General features: G+C 36.8%; 1 protein-coding gene across 3 annotated transcripts in view; it reads left to right on the forward strand.

The window, feature by feature from the left end:
* Positions 1 to 23,534, forward strand: part of LOC133610983 (echinoderm microtubule-associated protein-like 6) — a 72,179-nt gene that overhangs the window by 4,931 nt on the left and 43,714 nt on the right. For all 3 annotated transcript variants that reach the window (XM_061967797.1, XM_061967805.1, XM_061967814.1), the window contains exons 3-14: positions 3,331 to 3,490; positions 11,858 to 11,956; positions 12,538 to 12,606; positions 12,722 to 12,907; positions 20,428 to 20,563; positions 20,631 to 20,704; positions 20,773 to 20,900; positions 20,966 to 21,103; positions 21,173 to 21,314; positions 22,262 to 22,376; positions 22,469 to 22,681; positions 22,749 to 22,916. In XM_061967797.1, coding sequence (XP_061823781.1) covers positions 3,331 to 3,490; positions 11,858 to 11,956; positions 12,538 to 12,606; positions 12,722 to 12,907; positions 20,428 to 20,563; positions 20,631 to 20,704; positions 20,773 to 20,900; positions 20,966 to 21,103; positions 21,173 to 21,314; positions 22,262 to 22,376; positions 22,469 to 22,681; positions 22,749 to 22,916 — 1,628 coding nt within the window. The remainder of the gene's footprint in view (positions 1 to 3,330; positions 3,491 to 11,857; positions 11,957 to 12,537; positions 12,607 to 12,721; positions 12,908 to 20,427; positions 20,564 to 20,630; positions 20,705 to 20,772; positions 20,901 to 20,965; positions 21,104 to 21,172; positions 21,315 to 22,261; positions 22,377 to 22,468; positions 22,682 to 22,748; positions 22,917 to 23,534) is intronic.

The following is a 23,534-nucleotide window of genomic DNA, read 5'->3' on the forward strand; positions in this document are numbered from 1 at the left end:
CATGTCTCATTGACCAATTATCATATCATTCCTCATGTCTCATTAATCAATTATTTCACTCCTCATGTCTCATTTATCAATTAGCATGTCACTCCTCATGTCTCATTAATCAATTATGTCACTCCTCATGTCTCATTTATCAATTATGTCACTCCTCATGTCTCATTGATCAATTATCATGTCACTCCTCATGTCTCATTTATCAATTATCATGGCACTCCTCATTAACATGTCACTCATGTCTCATTGATCAGTTATCATGTCACTCCTCATGTCTCATTATCAATTATCATGTCACTCCTCATGTCTCATATATCAATTATCATTTCACTCCTCATGTCTCATTGATCAATTATCATGTCACTCCTCATTATGTCACTCGTCGTGTCTCATTGATCAATTATCATGCCACACCTCATGTCTCATTGATAAGTTATCATGTCACTCCTCATGTCTCATTTATCAATTATGTCACTCCTCATGTCTCATTGATCAAATATGTCACTCCTCATGTCTCATTATCAATTACCATGTCACTCCTCACGTCTCATACAGTATATCTATTATCATGTCACTTCTCATGTCTCGATTATCAATTATCATGTCACTCCTCATGTTTCATTCATCAATTATCATGTCACTCCTCACGTCTCATATATCAATTATGTCAACCCTCATGTCTCATTTATCAATTATCATGTCACTCGTCATGTCTCATGTATCAATTGTCATGTCACTCCTCATGTTTCATTATCAATTATCATGTCAGTCCTCATGTCTCATACATCAGTTTTCATGTCACTCCTAATGTCTCATTTGTCAATTATCATGTCACTCCTCATTATCATGTCACTCCCCATGTCTCATTTATCAATTATCATGTCACTCCTAATGTCTCATTTATCAATTATCATGTCACTCCTCATTATCATGTCACTCCCCATGTCTCATTGATCAATTATCATGCCACACCTCATGTCTCATTTATCAATTAGCATGTCACTCCTCATGTCTCATTTATCAATTATCATGTCACACCTCATTAACATGTCACTCATGTCTCATTGATCAGTTATCATGTCACTCCTCATGTCTCATTATAAATTATCATGTCACTCCTCATTATGTCACTCGTCGTGTCTCATTGATCAATTATCATGCCACACCTCATGTCTCATTGATCAATTATCATGTCACTCCTCATGTCTCATTTATCAATTATGTCACTCCTCATGTCTCATTGATCAAATATGTCACTCCTCATGTCTCATTATCAATTACCATGTCACTCCTCACGTCTCATAGAGTATATCTATTATCATGTCACTTCTCATGTCTCATTTATCAATCATCATGTCACTCCTCACGTCTCATATATCAATTATGTCAACCCTCATGTCTCATTGATCAATTATCATGTCACTCGTCATGTCTCATTTATCAATTGTCATGTCACTCCTCATGTTTCATTATCAATTATCATGTCAGTCCTCATGTCTCATATATCAGTTTCCATGTCACTCCTAATGTCTCATTTGTCAATTATCATGTCACTCCTCATTATCATGTCACTCCCCATGTCTCATTTATCAATTATAATGTCCCACCTCGTGTCTCATTTATCAATTATCATGTCACTCCTTATTATCATGCCACTCCCCATGTCTCATTGATCAATTATCATGTCACACCTCATGTCTCATTTATCAATTATCATGTCACTCCTCATGTTTCATTTATCAATTATCATGTCACTCCTCACGTCTCATATATCAATTATGTCAACCCTCATGTCTCATTTATCAATTATCATGTCACTCGTCATGTCTCATTTATCAATTGTCATGTCACTCCTCATGTTTCATTATCAATTATCATGTCAGTCCTCATGTCTCATATATCAGTTTTCATGTCACTCCTAATGTCTCATTTGTCAATTATCATGTCACTCCTCATTATCATGTCACTCCCAATGTCTCATTTATCAATTATAATGTCACACCTCATGTCTCATTTATCAATTATCATGTCACACCTCATTAACATGTCACTCATGTCTCATTGATCAGTTATCATGTCACTCCTCATGTCTCATTATCAATTATCATGTCACTCCTCATTATGTCACTCGTCGTGTCTCATTGATCAATTATCATGCCACACCTCATGTCTCATTGATCAATTATCATGTCATTCCTCATGTCTCATTTATCAATTATGTCACTCCTCATGTCTCATTGATTAAATATGTCACTCCTCATGTCTCATTATCAATTACCATGTCACTCCTCACGTCTCATACAGTATATCTATTATCATGTCACTTCTCATGTCTCGATTATCAATTATCATGTCACTCCTCATGTTTCATTGATCAATTATCATGTCACTCCTCACGTCTCATATATCAATTATGTCAACCCTCATGTCTCATTTATCAATTATCATGTCACTCGTCATGTCTCATTTATCAATTGTCATGTCACTCCTCATGTTTCATTATCAATTATCATGTCAGTCCTCATGTCTCATATATCAGTTTTCATGTCACTCCTAATGTCTCATTTATCAATTATCATGTCACTCCTCGTTATCATGTCACTCCCCATGTCTCATTTATCAATTATCATGTCACTCCTAATGTCTCATTTATCAATTATCATGTCACTCCTCATAATCATGTCACTCCCCATGTCTCATTGATCGATTATCATGCCACACCTCATGTCTCATTTATCAATTATCATGTCACTCCTCATGTCTCATTGATCAATGATCATGTCACTTCTCATGCCTCATTGATCAAATATCATGTCACTCCTTATGCCTCACAGATCAATTATCATGTCATTCCTCATGTCTCATTTATCAAATATCATATCACTCCTCATGTCTAACTTATCAATTATCATGTCATTCCTCATGTCTCATTTATCAAATATCATATCACTCCTCATGTCTAACTTATCAATTAGCATGTCATTTCTCATGTCTTATACATAGAATATCACATGTAATATATCATAGCTCATTAAATAACACATGTCTCATGAAGCAAATATCACTTAATTCCTCATGTCTCATTAAATACGTCATGTTTTGCTCATCAAACATGTCATCCTCATATTTCCTTGAATAAGTTATGTCTCATCAAATACCTTACGTGGTATTTATCATTCCTCATGTCCCATGCATAGAATATGGAATAACTTCTCATGTCTCATTCATCAGGTATTTCCCGTCATCCCTCCTAGTTCATGACGTACGTCTCATGTGTAGAGGGTCATGTGACCCGATGACATCACTAACGTGAGGTGTCTGCCCACTCAGCCTGGCCTTGCATCCAGAGCGCACCCTGGTGGCCACAGGGCAGGTGGGCAAGGAGCCCTACGTGTGTGTGTGGGACACCTTCAGCCTGAACACTGTCTCTCTGCTGCGTGACGGACACACACACGGCATCGCCTGTCTCACCTTCAGTGCCGACGGACAGGTGAGACTCACTCACTTTCCTCATTCTTCATGTCTCATGTCTCATATGAGTTACTCAGCATGTCTCATTCCTGATGTCTTATGAATGGAATCTCATTTCTCATGTCTCATATCTCATGATTCTATCAGTCTTGATTTCTCATTAATCAAATCTCATGTCCGAATTCTTCATTTCTCATACATCAAACCCCATGTTCCATTCCTGATGTCTCATATATCAAATCTCACTTCTCATGTTTCATGTCTCATGATTGATTCTTCATGTCTCATTTCTCAAGTCTCATTCCTCATGTTCCATGTTACACATACAATTTTATGAGATGTATAATTTTCCTGATGTCTCATGTCAAATCTCATGTCCCGTTCCATATTTCTCATCTCTCATTCCTGTCTCATTAACAATTATTTAAGTCACTGTCCTCATGTTCCCAGTCTCATCTCTCATTCCTAATGTCTCATTAATAATTATTTAAGTCACTGTCCTCATGTTCCCAGTCTTTTCTCATTCCTAATGTCTCATAAACAGTTATTTAAGTCACTGTCCTCATGTTCTCAGTCTTTTCTCATTCCTAAAGTCTCATTAACAATTATTTAAGTCACTGTCCTCATGTTCCCAGTCTCTTCTCATTCTTAATGTCTCATTCACAGTTATTTAAGTCACTGTCCTCATATGTTCAGTCACATCTCATTCCTAATGTCTCATTAATAATTATTTAAGTCACTGTCCTCGTGTTCCCAGTCTTATCTCATTCCTAATGTCTCATTAGCAGTTATCTAAGTCACTGTCCTCATATTTTCAGTCACATCTCATTCCTAAAGTCTCATTAACAGTTATTTAAGTCATTGTCCTCATGTTCTCAGTCTCTTCTCATTCCTAAAGTCTCAGCAACAATTATTTAAGTCACTGTCCTCATGTTCCCAGTCTCTTCTCATTCCTAATGTCTCATTAATAATGATTTAAGTCACTGTCCTCATGTTCCCAGTCTCTTCTCATTCTTAATGTCTCATTAACAATTATTTAAGTCACTGTCCTCATGTTCCTGTCTCTTCTCATTCCTAATGTCTCATTAACAATTATTTAAGTCACTGTCCTCATGTTCCCAGTCTCTTCTCATTCTTAATGTCTCATTAACAGTTATTTAAGTCACTGTCCTCATATTTTCAGTCACATCTCATTCCTAAAGTCTCATTAACAATTATTTAAGTCACTGTCCTCATGTTCCCAGTCTCTTCTCATTCTTAATGTCTCATTCACAGTAATTTAAGTCACTGTCCTCATATGTTCAGTCACATCTCATTCCTAATGTCTCATTAATAATTATTTAAATCACTGTCCTCATGTTCCCAGTCTTTTCTCATTCCTAATGGCTCATTAACAGCTATTTAAGTCACTGTCCTCATGTTACCAGTATCATCTCTCATTCCTAATGTCTCATTAACAGTTATTTAACTCGCTGTCTTCATGTTCGTAGTCTTTTCTCATTCCTAATGTCTCATTAACAGTTATTTAAGTCACTGTCCTCATGTTCCCAGTCTCTTCTCACTTTTAATGTCTCATTAACAGTTATTTAAGTCACTGTCCTCCTGTTCCCAGTCTCTTCTCATTCCTAATGTCTCATTAACAGTTATTTAAGTCACTGTCCTCATGTTCCCAGTCTCTTCTCATTCCTAATGTCTCATTAACAGCTATTTAAGTCACTGTCCTCATGTTCCCAGTTTCATCTCTCATTCCTAATGTCTCATTAACAGTTATTTAACTCGCTGTTTTCATGTTCCTAGTCTTTTCTCATTCCTAAAGTCTCATTAACAATTATTTAAGTCACTGTCCTCACGTTCCCAGTCTCATCTCTCATTCCTAATGTCTCATTAACAGTTATTTAAGTCACTGTCCTCATGTTCCCAGTCTCTTCTCATTCCTAATGTCTCATTAATAATGATTTAAGTCACTGTCCTCATGTTCCCAGTCTCTTCTCATTCCTAAAGTCTCATTAACAGTTATTTAAGTCACTGTCCTCATGTTCCTGTCTCTTCTCATTCATAATGTCTCATTAACAATTATTTAAGTCACTGTCCTCATGTTCCCAGTCTCTTCTCACTCTTAATGTCTCATTAACAGTTATTTAATAATTATTTAAGTCACTGTCCTCATATTCCCAGTCTCTTCTCATTCCTAAAGTCTCATTAACAATTATTTAAGTCACTGTCCTCATGTTCCTGTCTCTTCTCATTCCTAATATCTCATTAATAATTATTTAAGTCACTGTCCTCATGTTCCCAGTCTCTTCTCATTCTTAATGTCTCATTCACAGTTATTTAAGTCACTGTCCTCATATGTTCAGTCACATCTCATTCCTAATGTCTCATTAATAATTATTTAAGTCACTGTCCTCATGTTCCCAGTCTCATCTCTCATTCCTAATGTCTCATTAATAATTATTTAAGTCACTGTCTTCATGTTCCCAGTCTTTTCTCATTCCTAATGTCTCATTAGCAGTTATCTAAGTCACTGTCCTCATATTTTCAGTCACATCTCATTCCTAAAGTCTCATTAACAGTTATTTAAGTCACTGTCCTCATGTTCCCAGTCTCATCTCTCATTCCTAATGTCTCATTAATAATTATTTAAGTCACTGTCCTCATGTTCCCAGTCTTTTCTCATTCCTAATGTCTCATAAACAGTTATTTAAGTCACTGTCCTCATGTTCTCAGTCTTTTCTCATTCCTAAAGTCTCATTAACAATTATTTAAGTCACTGTCCTCATGTTCCCAGTCTCTTCTCATTCTTAATGTCTCATTCACAGTTATTTAAGTCACTGTCCTCATATGTTCAGTCACATCTCATTCCTAATGTCTCATTAATAATTATTTAAGTCACTGTCCTCGTGTTCCCAGTCTTTTCTCATTCCTAATGTCTCATTAGCAGTTATCTAAGTCACTGTCCTCATATTTTCAGTCACATCTCATTCCTAAAGTCTCATTAACAGTTATTTAAGTCACTGTCCTCATGTTCTCAGTCTCTTCTCATTCCTAAAGTCTCAGCAACAATTATTTAAGTCACTGTCCTCATGTTCCCAGTCTCTTCTCATTCCTAATGTCTCATTAATAATGATTTAAGTCACTGTCCTCATGTTCCCAGTCTCTTCTCATTCTTAATGTCTCATTAACAATTATTTAAGTCACTGTCCTCATGTTCCCAGTCTCTTCTCATTCCTAATGTCTCATTAACAATTATTTAAGTCACTGTCCTCATGTTCCCAGTCTCTTCTCATTCTTAATGTCTCATTCACAGTTATTTAAGTCACTGTCCTCATATGTTCAGTCACATCTCATTCCTAATGTCTCATTAATAATTATTTAAATCACTGTCCTCATGTTCCCAGTCTTTTCTCATTCCTAATGGCTCATTAACAGCTATTTAAGTCACTGTCCTCATGTTACCAGTATCATCTCTCATTCCTAATGTCTCATTAACAGTTATTTAACTCGCTGTCTTCATGTTCGTAGTCTTTTCTCATTCCTAATGTCTCATTAACAGTTATTTAAGTCACTGTCCTCATGTTCCCAGTCTCTTCTCATTCCTAATGTCTCATTAACAGTTATTTAAGTCACTGTCCTCATGTTCCCAGTCTCTTCTCACTTTTAATGTCTCATTAACAGTTATTTAAGTCACTGTCCTCATATTTTCAGTCACATTTCATTCCTAATGTCTCATTAACAGTTATTTAAGTCACTGTCCTCCTGTTCCCAGTCTCTTCTCATTCCTAATGTCTCATTAACAGTTATTTAAGTCACTGTCCTCATGTTCCCAGTCTCTTCTCATTCCTAATGTCTCATTAACAGCTATTTAAGTCACTGTCCTCATGTTCCCAGTCTCTTCTCATTCCTAATGTCTCATTAACAGTTATTTAACTCGCTGTTTTCATGTTCCTAGTCTTTTCTCATTCCTAAAGTCTCATTAACAATTATTTAAGTCACTGTCCTCACGTTCCCAGTCTCATCTCTCATTCCTAATGTCTCATTAACAGTTATTTAAGTCACTGTCCTCATGTTCCCAGTCTCTTCTCATTCCTAATGTCTCATTAATAATGATTTAAGTCACTGTCCTCATGTTCCCAGTCTCTTCTCATTCCTAAAGTCTCATTAACAGTTATTTAAGTCACTGTCCTCATGTTCCCAGTCTCTTCTCATTCCTAAAGTCTCATTAACAATTATTTAAGTCACTGTCCTCATGTTCCCAGTCTCTTCTCACTCTTAATGTCTCATTAACAGTTATTTAATAATTATTTAAGTCACTGTCCTCATGTTCCCAGTCTCTTCTCATTCCTAAAGTCTCATTAACAGTTATTTAAGTCACTGTCCTCATGTTCCTGTCTCTTCTCATTCCTAATGTCTCATTAACAATTATTTAAGTCACTGTCCTCATGTTCCCAGTCTCTTCTCACTCTTAATGTCTCATTAACAGTTATTTAATAATTATTTAAGTCACTGTCCTCATATTCCCAGTCTTTTCTCATTCCTAAAGTCTCATTAACAATTATTTAAGTCACTGTCCTCATGTTCCTGTCTCTTCTCATTCCTAATGTCTCATTAATAATTATTTAAGTCACTGTCCTCATGTTCCCAGTCTCTTCTCACTCTTAATGTCTCATTAACAGTTATTTAAGCCACTGTCCTCATATTTTCAGTCACATCTCATTCCTAAAGTCTCATTAACAATTATTTAAGTCACTGTCCTCATGTTCCCAGTCTCTTCTCACTCTTAATGTCTCATTAACAGTTATTTAATAATTATTTAAGTCACTGTCCTCATGTTCCCAGTCTCTTCTCACTCTTAATGTCTCATTAACAGTTATTTAATAATTATTTAAGTCACTGTCCTCATGTTCCCAGTCTCTTCTCATTCCTAAAGTCTCATTAACAATTATTTAAGTCACTGTCCTCATGTTCCCAGTCTCTTCTCACTCTTAATGTCTCATTAACAGTTATTTAATAATTATTTAAGTCACTGTCCTCATGTTCCCAGTCTCTTCTCATTCCTAAAGTCTCATTAACAGTTATTTAAGTCACTGTCCTCATGTTCCTGTCTCTTCTCATTCCTAATGTCTCATTAACAATTATTTAAGTCACTGTCCTCATGTTCCCAGTCTCTTCTCACTCTTAATGTCTCATTAACAGTTATTTAATAATTATTTAAGTCACTGTCCTCATATTCCCAGTCTTTTCTCATTCCTAAAGTCTCATTAACAATTATTTAAGTCACTGTCCTCATGTTCCTGTCTCTTCTCATTCCTAATGTCTCATTAATAATTATTTAAGTCACTGTCCTCATGTTCCCAGTCTCTTCTCACTCTTAATGTCTCATTAACAGTTATTTAAGCCACTGTCCTCATATTTTCAGTCACATCTCATTCCTAAAGTCTCATTAACAATTATTTAAGTCACTGTCCTCATGTTCCCAGTCTTTTCTCATTCTTAATGGGTCATTAACAGCTATTTAAGTCACTGTCCCCATATTTTCAGTCACATCTCATTCCTAATGTCTCATTAACAGTTATTTAATAATTATTTAAGTCACTGTCCTCATGTTCCCAGTCTTTTCTCATTCCTAAAGTCTCATTAACAATTATTTAAGTCACTGTCCTCAGGTCCCAGTCTTTTCTCATTCCTAATGTCTCATTAACAGCTATTTAAGTCACTGTCCTCATGTTACCAGTCTCATCTCTCATTCCTAATGTCTCATTAACAGTTATTTAACTCGCTGTCCTCATATTTTCAGTCACATCTCATTCCTAATGTCTAATTAACAGTTATTTAAGTCACTGTCCTCATGTTCCCAGTCTCTTCTCATTCCTAATGTCTCATTAACAATTATTTAAGTCACTGTCCTCATTTTCCCAGTCTCTTCTCATTCCTAATGTCTCATTAACAATTATTTAAGTCACTGTCCTCATGTTCCCAGTCTCTTCTCATTCCTAATGTCTCATTAACAGTTATTTAAGTCACTGTCCTCATGTTCCCAGTTTCTTCTCATTCCTAATGTCTCATTAACAGTTATTTAACTCGCTGTCTTCATGTTCCTAGTCTCATCTCTCATTCCTAATGTCTCATTAACAGTTATTTAAGTCACTGTCCTCATGTTCCTAGTCTCATCTCTCATTCCTAATGTCTCATTAATAATTATTTAAGTCACTGTCCTCATGTTCCCAGTCTCATCTCATTCCTAATGTCTCATTAACAATTATTTAAGTCACTGTCCTCATGTTCCTAGTCTCATCTCTCATTCCTAATGTCTCATTAACAGTTATTTAAGTCACTGTCCTCATGTTCCCAGTCTCTTCTCATTCCTAATGTCTCATTAACAATTATTTAAGTCACTGTCCTCATGTTCCCAGTCTCTTCTCATTCCTAATGTCTCATTAACAGTTATTTAACTCGCTGTCCTCATGTTCCTAGTCTCATCTCTCATTCCTAATGTCTCTTTAACAGTTATTTAAGTCACTGTCCTCATGTTCCCAGTCTCTTCTCATTCCTAATGTCTCATTAATAATTATTTAAGTCACTGTCCTCATGTTCCCAGTCTCTTCTCATTCCTAATGTCTCATTAATAATTATTTAAGTCACTGTCCTCATGTTACCAGTCTCTTCTCATTCCTAATGTCTCATTAACAATTATTTAAGTCACTGTCCTCATGTTCCCAGTCTTTTCTCATTCCTAAAGTCTCATTAACAGTTATTTAAGTCACTGTCCTCATGTTCCCAGTCTCATCTTTCATTCCTAATGTCTCATTAACAGTTATTTAAGTCACTGTCCTCATGTTCCCAGTCACATCTTTCATTCCTAATGTCTCATTAACAGTTATTTAAGTCACTGTCCTCATGTTCCCAGTCTCATCTTTCATTCCTAATGTCTCATTAACAGTTATTTAAGTCACTGTCCTCATGTTCCCAGTCTCTTGTCATTCCTAATGTCTCATTAACAGCTATTTAAGTCACTGTCCTCATGTTCCCAGTCTCATCTCTCATTCCTAATGTCGCATTAATAATTATTTAACTCGCTGTCTTCATATTCCTAGTCTTTTCTCATTCCTAATGTCTCATCAACAATTATTTAAGTCATTGTCTTCATGTTCCCAGTCTCTTCTCATTCCTAATGTCTCATTAACAGCTATGTAAGTCACTGTCCTCATGCTACCAGTCTCATCTCTCATTCCTAATGTCTCATTAACAGTTATTTAAGTCACTGTCCTCATATTTTCATTAACATCTCATTCCTAATGTCTCATTAACAGTTATTTAAGTCACTGTCCTCATGTTCCCAGTCTCTTCTCATTCCTAAAGTCTCATTAACAATTATTTAAGTCACTGTCCTCATGTTCCCGGTCTCTTCTCATTCCTAATGTCTCATTAACAGTTATTTAAGTCACTGTCCTCATATTTTCAGTCACATCTCATTCCTAAAGTCTCATTAACAATTATTTAAGTCACTGTCCTCATGTTCCCAGTCTCATCTCTCATTCCTAATGTCTCATTAATAATTATTTAAGTCACTGTCTTCATGTTCCTAGTCTCATCTCTCATTCCTAATGTCTCATTAACAGTTATTTAAGTCACTGTCCTCATGTTCCCAGTCTCATCTCTCATTCCTAATGTCTCATTAACAGTTATTTAAGTCACTGTCCTCATGTTCCCAGTCTCTTCTCATTCCTAAAGTCTCATTAACAATTATTTAATTCACTGTCCTCATGTTCCCAGTCTCTTCTCATTCCTAAAGTCTCATTAACAATTATTTAAGTCATTGTCCTCATGTTCCCAGTCTCTTCTCATTCTTAATGTCTCATTAACAGTTATTTAAGTCACTGTCCCCATATTTTCAGTCACATCTCATTCCTAATGTCTCATTAATAATTATTTAAGTCACTGTCATCATGTTCCCAGTCTTTTCTCATTCCTAATGTCTCATTAACAGCTATTTAAGTCACTGTCCTCATGTTACCAGTCTCATCTCTCATTCCTAATGTCTCATTAACAGTTATTTAACTCGCTGTCCTCATGTTCCCAGTCTCTTCTCATTCTTAATGTCTCATTAACAGTTATTTAAGTCACTGTCCTCATGTTCCCAGTCTCATCTCTCATTCCTAATGTCTCATTAACAGCTATTTAAGTCACTGTCCTCATGTTACCAGTCTCTTCTCATTCCTAATGTCTCATTAACAATTATTTAAGTCACTGTCCTCATGTTCCCACACATATAGTATATGCTGTGTATGGCCATGAGTGTGACATGAGATAACTGTGGATGATAATGAATATGTCAAGTTTGTGTTATCTTGTGTTGTGTAACAAATGTTGTAATGTGATTTGTGTGCAGAGGTTAGCTTCAGTGGGTCTGGACGCCAAGAACACTCTTTGTGTTTGGGACTGGAGGAGAGGGAAGATCCTGGCCAGCGCCTCAGGACACTCGGACAGGGTCAGTGTGTGTGTGTGTGTGTGTGTGTGTGTGTGTGTGTGTGTGTGTGTGTGTGTGTGTGTGTGTGTGTGTTCTTGTATTTCTACCCTTCTGAAATCTATCAAAATGAGGGTGGTCCCAAAAAGGAGGGATTTTTCAAATTGGTCGGTTTTAAAAGTGCTCCCCCTCTGGTCAACATATGAAATAACAAGTGTGTGACAAGACATGCACCTGAGGATGGGTTGATTGGCAACACTAAATGGTCCCTGGTGTGTGAATTTTGTCTGTCTGTCTGTGTTGGCCCTGCGATGAGGTGGCGACTTGTCCAGGGTGTACACCGCCTTCCGCCCGAATGCAGCTGAGATAGGCTCCAGCACCACCCGCAAGCCCGAGAGGGACAAGCGGTAGAAAATGGATGGATGGATGGATGGAAATACAAGTAGGCATTTTTTGGAAGTCAAAAAAAGGTAACAAATACAAGAGTGTGTGTGTGTGTGTGTGTGTGTGTGTGTGTGTGTGTGTGTGTGTGTGTGTGTGTGTGTGTGTGTGTGTGTGTGTGTGTGTGTGAAACATGCAGTAAATGTCTGTCGTGTGTCTTTCAGATATTTGACGTGTGCTGGGATCCTTTTCAAACAAACCGTCTGGTGAGCTGTGGAGTGAAGCACATTAAGGTAACACACACACACACACACACACACACACACACACACACACACACACACACACACACACACACATTACACACACATTACACGTTGAGACAAAGACTCCCCGTGTGTCCTGCAGTTCTGGTCTCTGTGCGGGAACGCTCTGAGTTCCAAGCGAGGTATTTTCGGGAAGACGGGCGACCTGCAGACCATGTTGTGTGTGAGCTGGGCCAAAGATGACATCACCTTCTCTGGAGCGCTCAATGGAGACGTGTACGTGTGGAAGTGTGCCAGACTCACCAGGACCCTGCAGGCTGCCCACGGGGTCAGTGTGGGGGAGGGGCACTTCCTGTGTGTGTGTACATCCATGTCACCTCATTATTCTTCTCATTGTTATGAAACTATCATGTCACCTCATTATTCTTCTCATTGTTATGAGACTATCATGTTACTTCATTATTGGTCTCATTGTTAAGAGACTATCATGTCACCTCATTATTCTTCTCATTGTTATGAGACTATCATGTCACTTCATTATTATGAAACTATCATGTCACTTCATTATTGTTCTCATTATTATGAGACTATGATGTCACCTCATTATTGTTCTCATTGTTATGAGACTATCATGTCACCTCATTATTCTTTTCATTATTATGAGACTATCATGTCACCTCATTGTTGTTCTCATTATTATGAGAACATCATGTCACCTCATTATTGTTCTCATTATTATGAGACTATCATGTCACTTCATTATTGTTCTCATTATTATGAGACTATCATGTCACCTCATTATTGTTCTCATTGTTATGAGACTATCATGTCACCTCATTATTTTTCTCATTATTATGAGACAATGTCACTTCATTATTTTTCTCATTATTATGAGAACATCATGTCACCTCATTATTGTTCTCATTATTATGAGACTATCATGTCACTTCATTATTGTTCTCATTATTATGAGACTATCGTGTCACCTCTTTATTGTTCTCATTATTATGAGACTATCATGTCACCTCATTATTGTTCTCATTGTTATGAGACTATCATGTCACCTCATTATTGTTCTCATTATTATGAGACAATGTCACTTCATTATTTTTCTCATTATTATGAGAACATCATGTCACCTCATTATTGTTCTCATTATTATGAGACTATCATGTGACCTCATTGTTGTTATTATGTTACTATCATGTCACCTCCTTGTTGTTCTCATTTCTATGAGACTATCATGTCACCTCATTGTTGTTCTCATGATTATGAGACTATCATGTCACCTCATTATTGTTCTCATTATTATGAGACTAAGTCACGTCATTATTGTTCTCATTATTATGAGAACATCATGTCACGTCATTATTGTTCTCATTATTATGAGACTATCATGTCACCTCATTGTTGTTCTCATGATTATGAGACTATCATGTCACCTCCTTGTTGTTCTCATGATTATGAGACTATCATGTCACCTCATTTTTGTTCTCATTATTATGAGACTAAGTCACGTCATTATTGTTCTCATTATTATGAGAACATCATGTCACGTCATTATTGTTCTCATTATTATGAGACTATCATGTCACCTCATTACTGTTGTCATTATGTTACTGTCATGTCACCTCCGTGTTGTTCTCATTATTATGAGACTATCATGTCACTTTGTTATTGTTCTCATTATTATGAGACTATCATGTCACTTCATTGTTCTTCTCAATATTATGAGACTATCATGTCACTTCATTGTTCTTCTCAATATTATGAGACTATCATGTCACCTCATTATTGTTCTCATTATTATGAGACTATCATGTCACCTCATTATTCTTCTCGTTATTATGAGACTATCATGTCACTTCATTATTCTTATTATTTTGAGACTATCATGTCATCTCATTATTATTCTCATTATTATGAGACTATCATGTCACCTCATTATTGTTCTCATTATTATGAGACTATCATGTCACTTCATTATTGTTCTCATTATTATGAGACTATCATGTCACCTCATTATTGTTCTCATTGTTATGAGACTATCATGTCACCTCATTATTGTTCTCATTATTATGAGACAATGTCACTTCATTATTTTTCTCATTATTATGAGAACATCATGTCACCTCATTATTGTTCTCATTATTATGAGACTATCATGTCACTTCATTATTGTTCTCATTATTATGAGACTATCGTGTCACCTCTTTATTGTTCTCATTATTATGAGACTATCATGTCACCTCATTATTGTTCTCATTGTTATGAGACTATCCTGTCACCTCATTATTGTTCTCATTATTATGAGACAATGTCACTTCATTATTTTTCTCATTATTATGAGAACATCATGTCACCTCATTATTGTTCTCATTATTATGAGACTATCATGTGACCTCATTGTTGTTATTATGTTACTATCATGTCACCTCCTTGTTGTTCTCATTTCTATGAGACTATCATGTCACCTCATTGTTGTTCTCATGATTATGAGACTATCATGTCACCTCATTATTGTTCTCATTATTATGAGACTAAGTCACGTCATTATTGTTCTCATTATTATGAGAACATCATGTCACGTCATTATTGTTCTCATTATTATGAGACTATCATGTCACCTCATTACTGTTGTCATTATGTTACTGTCATGTCACCTCCGTGTTGTTCTCATTATTATGAGACTATCATGTCACTTTGTTATTGTTCTCATTATTATGAGACTATCATGTCACTTCATTGTTCTTCTCAATATTATGAGACTATCATGTCACTTCATTGTTCTTCTCAATATTATGAGACTATCATGTCACCTCATTATTGTTCTCATTATTATGAGACTATCATGTCACCTCATTATTCTTCTCGTTATTATGAGACTATCATGTCACTTCATTATTCTTATTATTTTGAGACTATCATGTCATCTCATTATTATTCTCATTATTATGAGACTATCATGTCACCTCATTATTGTTCTCATTATTATGAGACTATCATGTCACTTCATTATTGTTCTCATTATTATGAGACTATCATGTCACCTCATTATTGTTCTCATTGTTATGAGACTATCATGTCACCTCATTATTGTTCTCATTATTATGAGACAATGTCACTTCATTATTTTTCTCATTATTATGAGAACATCATGTCACCTCATTATTGTTCTCATTATTATGAGACTATCATGTCACTTCATTATTGTTCTCATTATTATGAGACTATCGTGTCACCTCTTTATTGTTCTCATTATTATGAGACTATCATGTCACCTCATTATTGTTCTCATTGTTATGAGACTATCATGTCACCTCATTATTGTTCTCATTATTATGAGACAATGTCACTTCATTATTTTTCTCATTATTATGAGAACATCATGTCACCTCATTATTGTTCTCATTATTATGAGACTATCATGTGACCTCATTGTTGTTATTATGTTACTATCATGTCACCTCCTTGTTGTTATCATTTCTATGAGACTATCATGTCACCTCATTGTTGTTCTCATGATTATGAGACTATCATGTCACCTCATTATTGTTCTCATTATTATGAGACTAAGTCACGTCATTATTGTTCTCATTATTATGAGAACATCATGTCACGTCATTATTGTTCTCATTATTATGAGACTATCATGTCACCTCATTGTTGTTCTCATGATTATGAGACTATCATGTCACCTCCTTGTTGTTCTCATTATTATGAGACTAAGTCACGTCATTATTGTTCTCATTATTATGAGAACATCATGTCACGTCATTATTGTTCTCATTATTATGAGAACATCATGTCACGTCATTATTGTTCTCATTATTATGAGACTATCATGTCACCTCATTACTGTTGTCATTATGTTACTGTCATGTCACCTCCGTGTTGTTCTCATTATTATGAGACTATCATGTCACTTTGTTATTGTTCTCATTATTATGAGACTATCATGTCACTTCATTGTTCTTCTCAATATTATGAGACTATCATGTCACTTCATTGTTCTTCTCAATATTATGAGACTATCATGTCACCTCATTATTGTTCTCATTATTATGAGACTATCATGTCACCTCATTATTCTTCTCGTTATTATGAGACTATCATGTCACTTCATTATTCTTATTATTTTGAGACTATCATGTCATCTCATTATTATTCTCATTATTATGAGACTATCATGTCACCTCATTATTGTTCTCATTATTATGAGACTATCATGTCACCTCATTATTCTTCTCGTTATTATGAGACTATCATGTCACTTCATTATTCTTATTATTTTGAGACTATCATGTCATCTCATTATTATTCTCATTATTATGAGACATCATGTCAGCTCATTATTGTTGTCATTATTATGAGACTATCAAGTCACTTCATTATTCTCATTATTATGAGACTATCATGTCACCTCATTATTGTTCTCATTATTATGAGACTCATGTCACCTCATTGTTGTTGTCATTATTATGAGACTATCATGTCACCTCATTATTGTTCTCATTATTATGAGACTATCATGTCACTTCATTGTTGTTCTCATTATTATGAGACTATCATGTCACTTCATTATTATGAAACTATCATGTCACTTCATTGTTGTTCTCATTATTGTGAGACTATGATGTCACCTCATTATTGTTCTCAGTATTATGAGACTATCATGTCACCTCATTGTTGTTCTCATGATTATGAGACTATCATGTCACCTCATTATTGTTCTCTTTATTATGAGACTATCATGTCACCTCATTATTGTCATTATTATGAGACTATCATATCACCTCATTATTGTTCTCATTGTTATGAGACTATCATGTCACCTCATTATTGTCATTATTATGAGACTATCATATCACCTCATTATTGTTCTCATTATCATGAGACTATTATGTCACCTCATTTTTCTTCTCATTATTATGAGACTATCATATAACCTCATTATTGTTCTCATTATTATGAGACTATCATGTCACCTCATTATTCTTCTCATTGTTATGAGACTATCATGTCACTTCATTATTGGTCTCATTGTTATGAGACTATCATGTCACTTCATTATTGTTCTCATTATTATGAGACTATCATGTCACTTCATTATTGGTCTCATTGTTATGAGACTATCATGTCACTTCATTATTGTTCTCATTATTATGAGACTATCATGTCACTTCATTATTGGTCTCATTGTTATGAGACTATCATGTCACTTCATTATTGGTCTCATTGTTATGAGACTATCATGTCACCTCATTATTGTTCTCATTATTATGAGACTATCATGTCACCTCATTATTATTCTCATTATTATGAGACTATCATGTCACCTCATTATTCTTCTCATTGTTTTGAGATGATCATGTCAACTCATTATTGTTCTTATTATTATGAGACTATTATGTCACCTCATTATTGTTCCCATTATTATGAGACTATCATGTCACCTCATTGTTGTTCTCATTATTATGAGACTATCATGTCACCTCATTATTCTTATTATTATGAGACTATCATGTCACCTCATTATTGTTTTCATTATTATGAGACTATCATGTCACCTAATTATTGTTCTCATTATTATGAGACTATGACGTCACCTCATTGTTGTTCTCATTGTTATGAGACTATCATGTCACCTCATTGTTGTTCTTGTTAAGAGACTATCATGTCACCTCATTATTGTTCTCATTATTATGAGACTATCATGTCAACTCATTATTGTTCTCATTATTATGAGACTATCATGTCACCTCATTATTGTTCTCATTATTATGAGACTATCATGTCACCTCATTATTCTTATTATTATGAGACTATCATGTCACCTCATTATTGTTGTCATTATTATGAGATTATCATGTCACCTCATTGTTGTTCTCATTATTATGAGACTATCATGTCACCTCATTATTCTTCTCATTATTATGAGACTATCATGTCACCTCATTATTCTTCTCATTATTATGAGATTATCATGTCACCTCATTGTTGTTCTCATTATTATGAGACTATCATGTCACCTCATTATTTTTCTCATTATTATGAGACTATCATGTCACCTCATTATTGTTGTCATTATTATGAGATTATCGTGTCAACTCATTATTGTTGTCATTTTTATGAGACTATCATGTCACCTCATTATTGTTCTCATTATTATGAGGCAATCATGTCACGTCATTATCATTATTGTTCTCGTTGTTATGAGATTATCATGTCACCTCATTGTTGTTCTCATTATTATGAGACTATCATGTCACCTCATTATTTTTCTCATTATGAGACTATCATGTCACCTCATTATTGGTCTCATTATTATGAGACTATCGTGTTACCTCAGTATTGTTCTCATTATTATGAGACTGTCATGTCACCTCATTATTGTTCTCATTATTTTGAGAATATCATGTCACCTCATTATTTTTCTTATTATTATGAGACTATCATTTCACCTCATCATTGTTCTCATTATTATGAGACTATCATGTCACTTCATTATTGTTCTCATTATTGTGAGACTATCATGTCACCTCATCATTGTTCTCTTTATTATGAGACGATCATGTCACCTCATTGTTATTCTCATTATCATGAGTGTATCATGTCACCTTCTTGTTCTCAATATTATGACACTATCATGTCACCTCCTTATTGTTCTCATTATTATGAGACTATCATGTCACCTCATTATTTTTCTCACTATTATGAGACTATCATGTCACTTCATTGTTGTTCTCATTATTATGAGACTATCATGTCACCTCATTATTGTTCTCATTATTATGAGACTATCATGTCACCTCATTATTGTTCTCATTATTATGAGACTCATGTCACCTCATTATTGTCATAATTATGAGACTATCATTTCACCTCATTATTATTTTTCTTATTATTATGAGACTATCATGTCACCTCATTGTTGTTGTCATTATTATGAGACTATCATGTCACCTCATCGTTGTTGTCATTATTATGACACTATCATGTCACTTCATTATTGTTCTCATTATTATGAGACTATCATGTCACCTCATCATTGTCATTATTATGAGACTATCATGTCACTTCATCTTTGTTCTCATATTATGAGACTATCATGTCACTTCATTATTGTTCTCGATATTGTGAGACTATCATGTCACTTCATTATTGTTCTCATTATTGTGAGACTATCATGTCACCTCATCATTGTTCTCATTATTATGAGACTATCATGTCACCTCATTGTTCTTCTCATTATCATGAGTGTATCATGTCACCTTCTTGTTCTCAATATTATGAGACTATTATGTCACCTCCTTATTGTTATCATTATTATGTGACTATCATGTCACCTCCTTATTGTTCTCATTATTATGAGACTATCATGTCACCTCATTATTTTTCTCACTATTATGAGACTATCATGTCACCTCTTTGTTGTTCTCATTATTATGAGACTATCATGTCACCTAATTATTGTTCTCGTTATTATGAGACTATCATGTCACCTCATTGTTGTTCTCATTATTATGAGACTATCATGTCACCTCATCATTGTCTATATTATGAGACTATCCTGTCACCTCCTTATTGTTCTCATTATTATGAGACTATCATGTCACCTCATTATTTTTCTCACTATTATGAGACTATCATGTCACCTCTTTGTTGTTCTCATTATTATGAGACTATCATGTCACCTAATTATTGTTCTCGTTATTATGAGACTATCATGTCACCTCATTGTTGTTCTCATTATTATGAGACTATCATGTCACCTCATCATTGTCTATATTATGAGACTATCATGTCACCTCATGATGACAATGAGGTGTGCATGTGTGCGTGCAGGCGGGCATCTTCAGCATGTACGCGTGCGAGGAAGGCTTCGCCACAGGGGGGAGGGACGGCTGCGTGCGGCTGTGGGACGTGGACTTCAAGGCCATCACCAAGATGGACCTGCGGGAGGCGGAGCAAGGATACAAAGGTGCCTTCTTCAGGAAGTGGATCTTCATGGTCCTCATCTTGGTCACCTGCTCCTCTTCCTCCCTCAGCTTTGTCCATCCGGAGCGTGTGCTGGCGAGCCGACCGAATCCTGGCGGGAACGCAGGACGGCGAGATCTTTGAGGTGCGGAACGGGCTGTGTTTGAGGGGGCGGGGCCTGTAGGTGTTGTTGCGAGCGGCGTTGTGTTGCAGGTGATGGTCCAGGAGCGCGACAAGCCGCTGCTCCTCATGCAGGCTCACGGCGACGGAGAACTCTGGGCCCTGGACGTGCATCCCAAGAAGCCGCTGGCCGTCACCGGCAGCGACGACCGCTCCGTCAGGTGGGCGTGGCGCCGAGGGTCACGTGACCCAGCGGGAGCAGGGAGTGAAGGTGTGTGTGTGTCAGGCTGTGGAGTCTCCTGGACCGCACCCTGGTCGCACGCTGCAACATGGAGGAGGCGGTGAGGAGCGTGGCCTTCAGCGTGGACGGCTCCCAGCTGGCCCTGGGCATGAAGGACGGATCCTTCACCGTGCTGAGAGTCAGGTGAGCGCAGGCCCCGCCCACTTGTGCCTGGTCCCGCCCTGCCGCTAACGGGACGCCCCTCGCTCACAGAGACATGACGGAGGTGGTCCACATCCAGGACCGGAAGGAGGTCATCCACGAGATGAAGTTCTCTCCGGACGGAGCGTACCTGGCTGTGGGCTCCAACGACGGAATGGTGGACGTCTACGCCGTCTCCCAGCGCTACAAGAAGGTAGGTCATGTGTATGAGGGGCCGTTAGGGACATTATTCAGAATGACCTCTTACATACACTACTGAAATGCTCTCACATAAACAACTGAAATCTTTTTCTTTTATACACACTACTGAAATGTTCTCACAAACACTACTGAAATGCTCTTACATACACTACCAAAATTTCAGTAGTGTTTATAAGAGCATTTCAGTAGTGTATGTAAGAGCATTTCAGTAGTGTTTATAAGAGCATTTCAGTAGTGTATGTAAGAGCATTTCAGTAGTGTTTATAAGAGCATTTCAGTAGTGTATGCAAGAGCATTTCAGTAGTGTGTGTATAAGAGCATTTCGTAGTGTTTATAAGAGCATTTCAGTCGTGTCTATAAGAGTGTTTCAGTAGGGTGTGTGAGAGAAAAACATTTCAGTAGTGTATGTAAGAGCATTTCAGTAGTGTTTATAAGAGCATTTCAGTAGTGTATGTAAGAGCATTTCAGTAGTGTTTATAAGAGCATTTCAGTAGTGTATGTAAGAGCATTTCAGTAGTGTGTGTATAAGAGCATTTCGTAGTGTTTATAAGAGCATTTCAGTAGTGTCTATAAGAGTGTTTCAGTAGGGTGTGTGAGAGAAAAACATTTCAGTAGTGTATGTAAGAGCATTTCAGTAGTGTTTATATAAGAGCATTTCGTAGTGTTTATAAGAGCATTTCAGTAGTGTCTATAAGAGTGTTTCAGTAGAGTGTGTGAGAGGAAAAACATTTCAGTAGTGTATGTAAGAGCATTTCAGTAGTGAATGTGAGAACATCTCAGTAGTGTGTATAAAAGAAAAAGATTTCAGTTGTTTATGTGAGAGCATTTCAGTAGTGTATGTAAGAGGTCATTCTAAATAATGTCCCTAACGGCCCCTCAGACATGTGGCCGGCGGCCGCGCCGCTCCTTGGTGACGCCTGCGTCCACATTTCCCTGCAGGTTGGAGAATGCAGCAGGTCCTCCAGTTTCATCACACACCTGGACTGGACCTTGGACTGCAAAGTCCTCCAGACCAACGATGGCGCCGGAGAGCGTCTATTGTACCGGATGCCTCGTAAGTGGTCTTGGCTCTCTGTCCCATCGCCGCCGTCGTCCTACCAAGTGTTCCTCCAGACCTCATGAGTCCAACCTTCTCCCGGTCCTCAGTGGGCAAGCCGCTCCTCAGCAAGGAGGATGTCCAAGGTCAGCGCTGGGCCTCCTGGAGCTGCGTCTTAGGTCCGGAGGTCAACGGCATCTGGCCCAAATACTCCGACGTGTGCGAGGCCAACGCCGTGGACGCCAACCAAGCGGCGGGCGTCCTGGCGACGGGCGACGACTCGGGCGTGGTTAAGTTGTTCCGCTTCCCGTGCGCCAGGAAAGGTTCTTGTCCGTCTTCTTCTCCGTCAACTTTGCTGTTTCCTCGGACTGACTGTCTCCTTGCCGCCAGGTGCCAAGTTCAAGAAGTACCCGGGTCATTCTGCCCATGTGACCAATGTCCGCTGGTCACATGACCTGCAGTGGGTGCTGACCACAGGGGGGGCGGACCACGCCCTCTTCCAGTGGAGCTTTCAGCCCGAGTCCGGCGTGAACGGAGGACTGGACGCCAACATCCTCGGTAGTCCGCCTTCGTGTCAATTCCTGCTAGCACTAATGCTAACACTACAGTTAATGCTAACGCTAATCCTAAAGTTAATGCTGATGCTAACACTAATGCTAATGTTAACACTAACGCTAATACTAATGTTAACGCTAATGCTAACACTACTGTTAAAGCTAATGCTAAAACTAATGTTGACAATGTTACCGCTAATGCTAACACTAATACCAATGTTAATGCTATGGCTAACGCTAATACTAATGTTAAGGCTAATGCTAATGTTTATGCTAATGTTAATACTAACACTAATACTAATGTTAACGCTAATACTAACACTAATGCTAATACTAACACTAATGTTAAAGCTAATGCTAACGTTAATGCTAACACTAATGTTAACACTAATTCTAATGCTAAAATTAATGTTACCGCTAATACTAACACTAATATTAATGTCAATGCTAATGTTAACACTAATGCTAACACTAACACTAATGTTAACGTTAATGCTCACACTAATCCTAATGTTAACGCTAATGCTAACACTAATGATAATGCTAATACTAATGTTAACGCTAATGGTAACACTAATGCTAATGTTAACACTAATGCTAATGTTAACACTAATGCTAACAC

The sequence above is a fragment of the Nerophis lumbriciformis genome, linkage group LG02 (assembly GCF_033978685.3).
Source record: "Nerophis lumbriciformis linkage group LG02, RoL_Nlum_v2.1, whole genome shotgun sequence".
NCBI lineage: Eukaryota > Metazoa > Chordata > Actinopteri > Syngnathiformes > Syngnathidae > Nerophis > Nerophis lumbriciformis.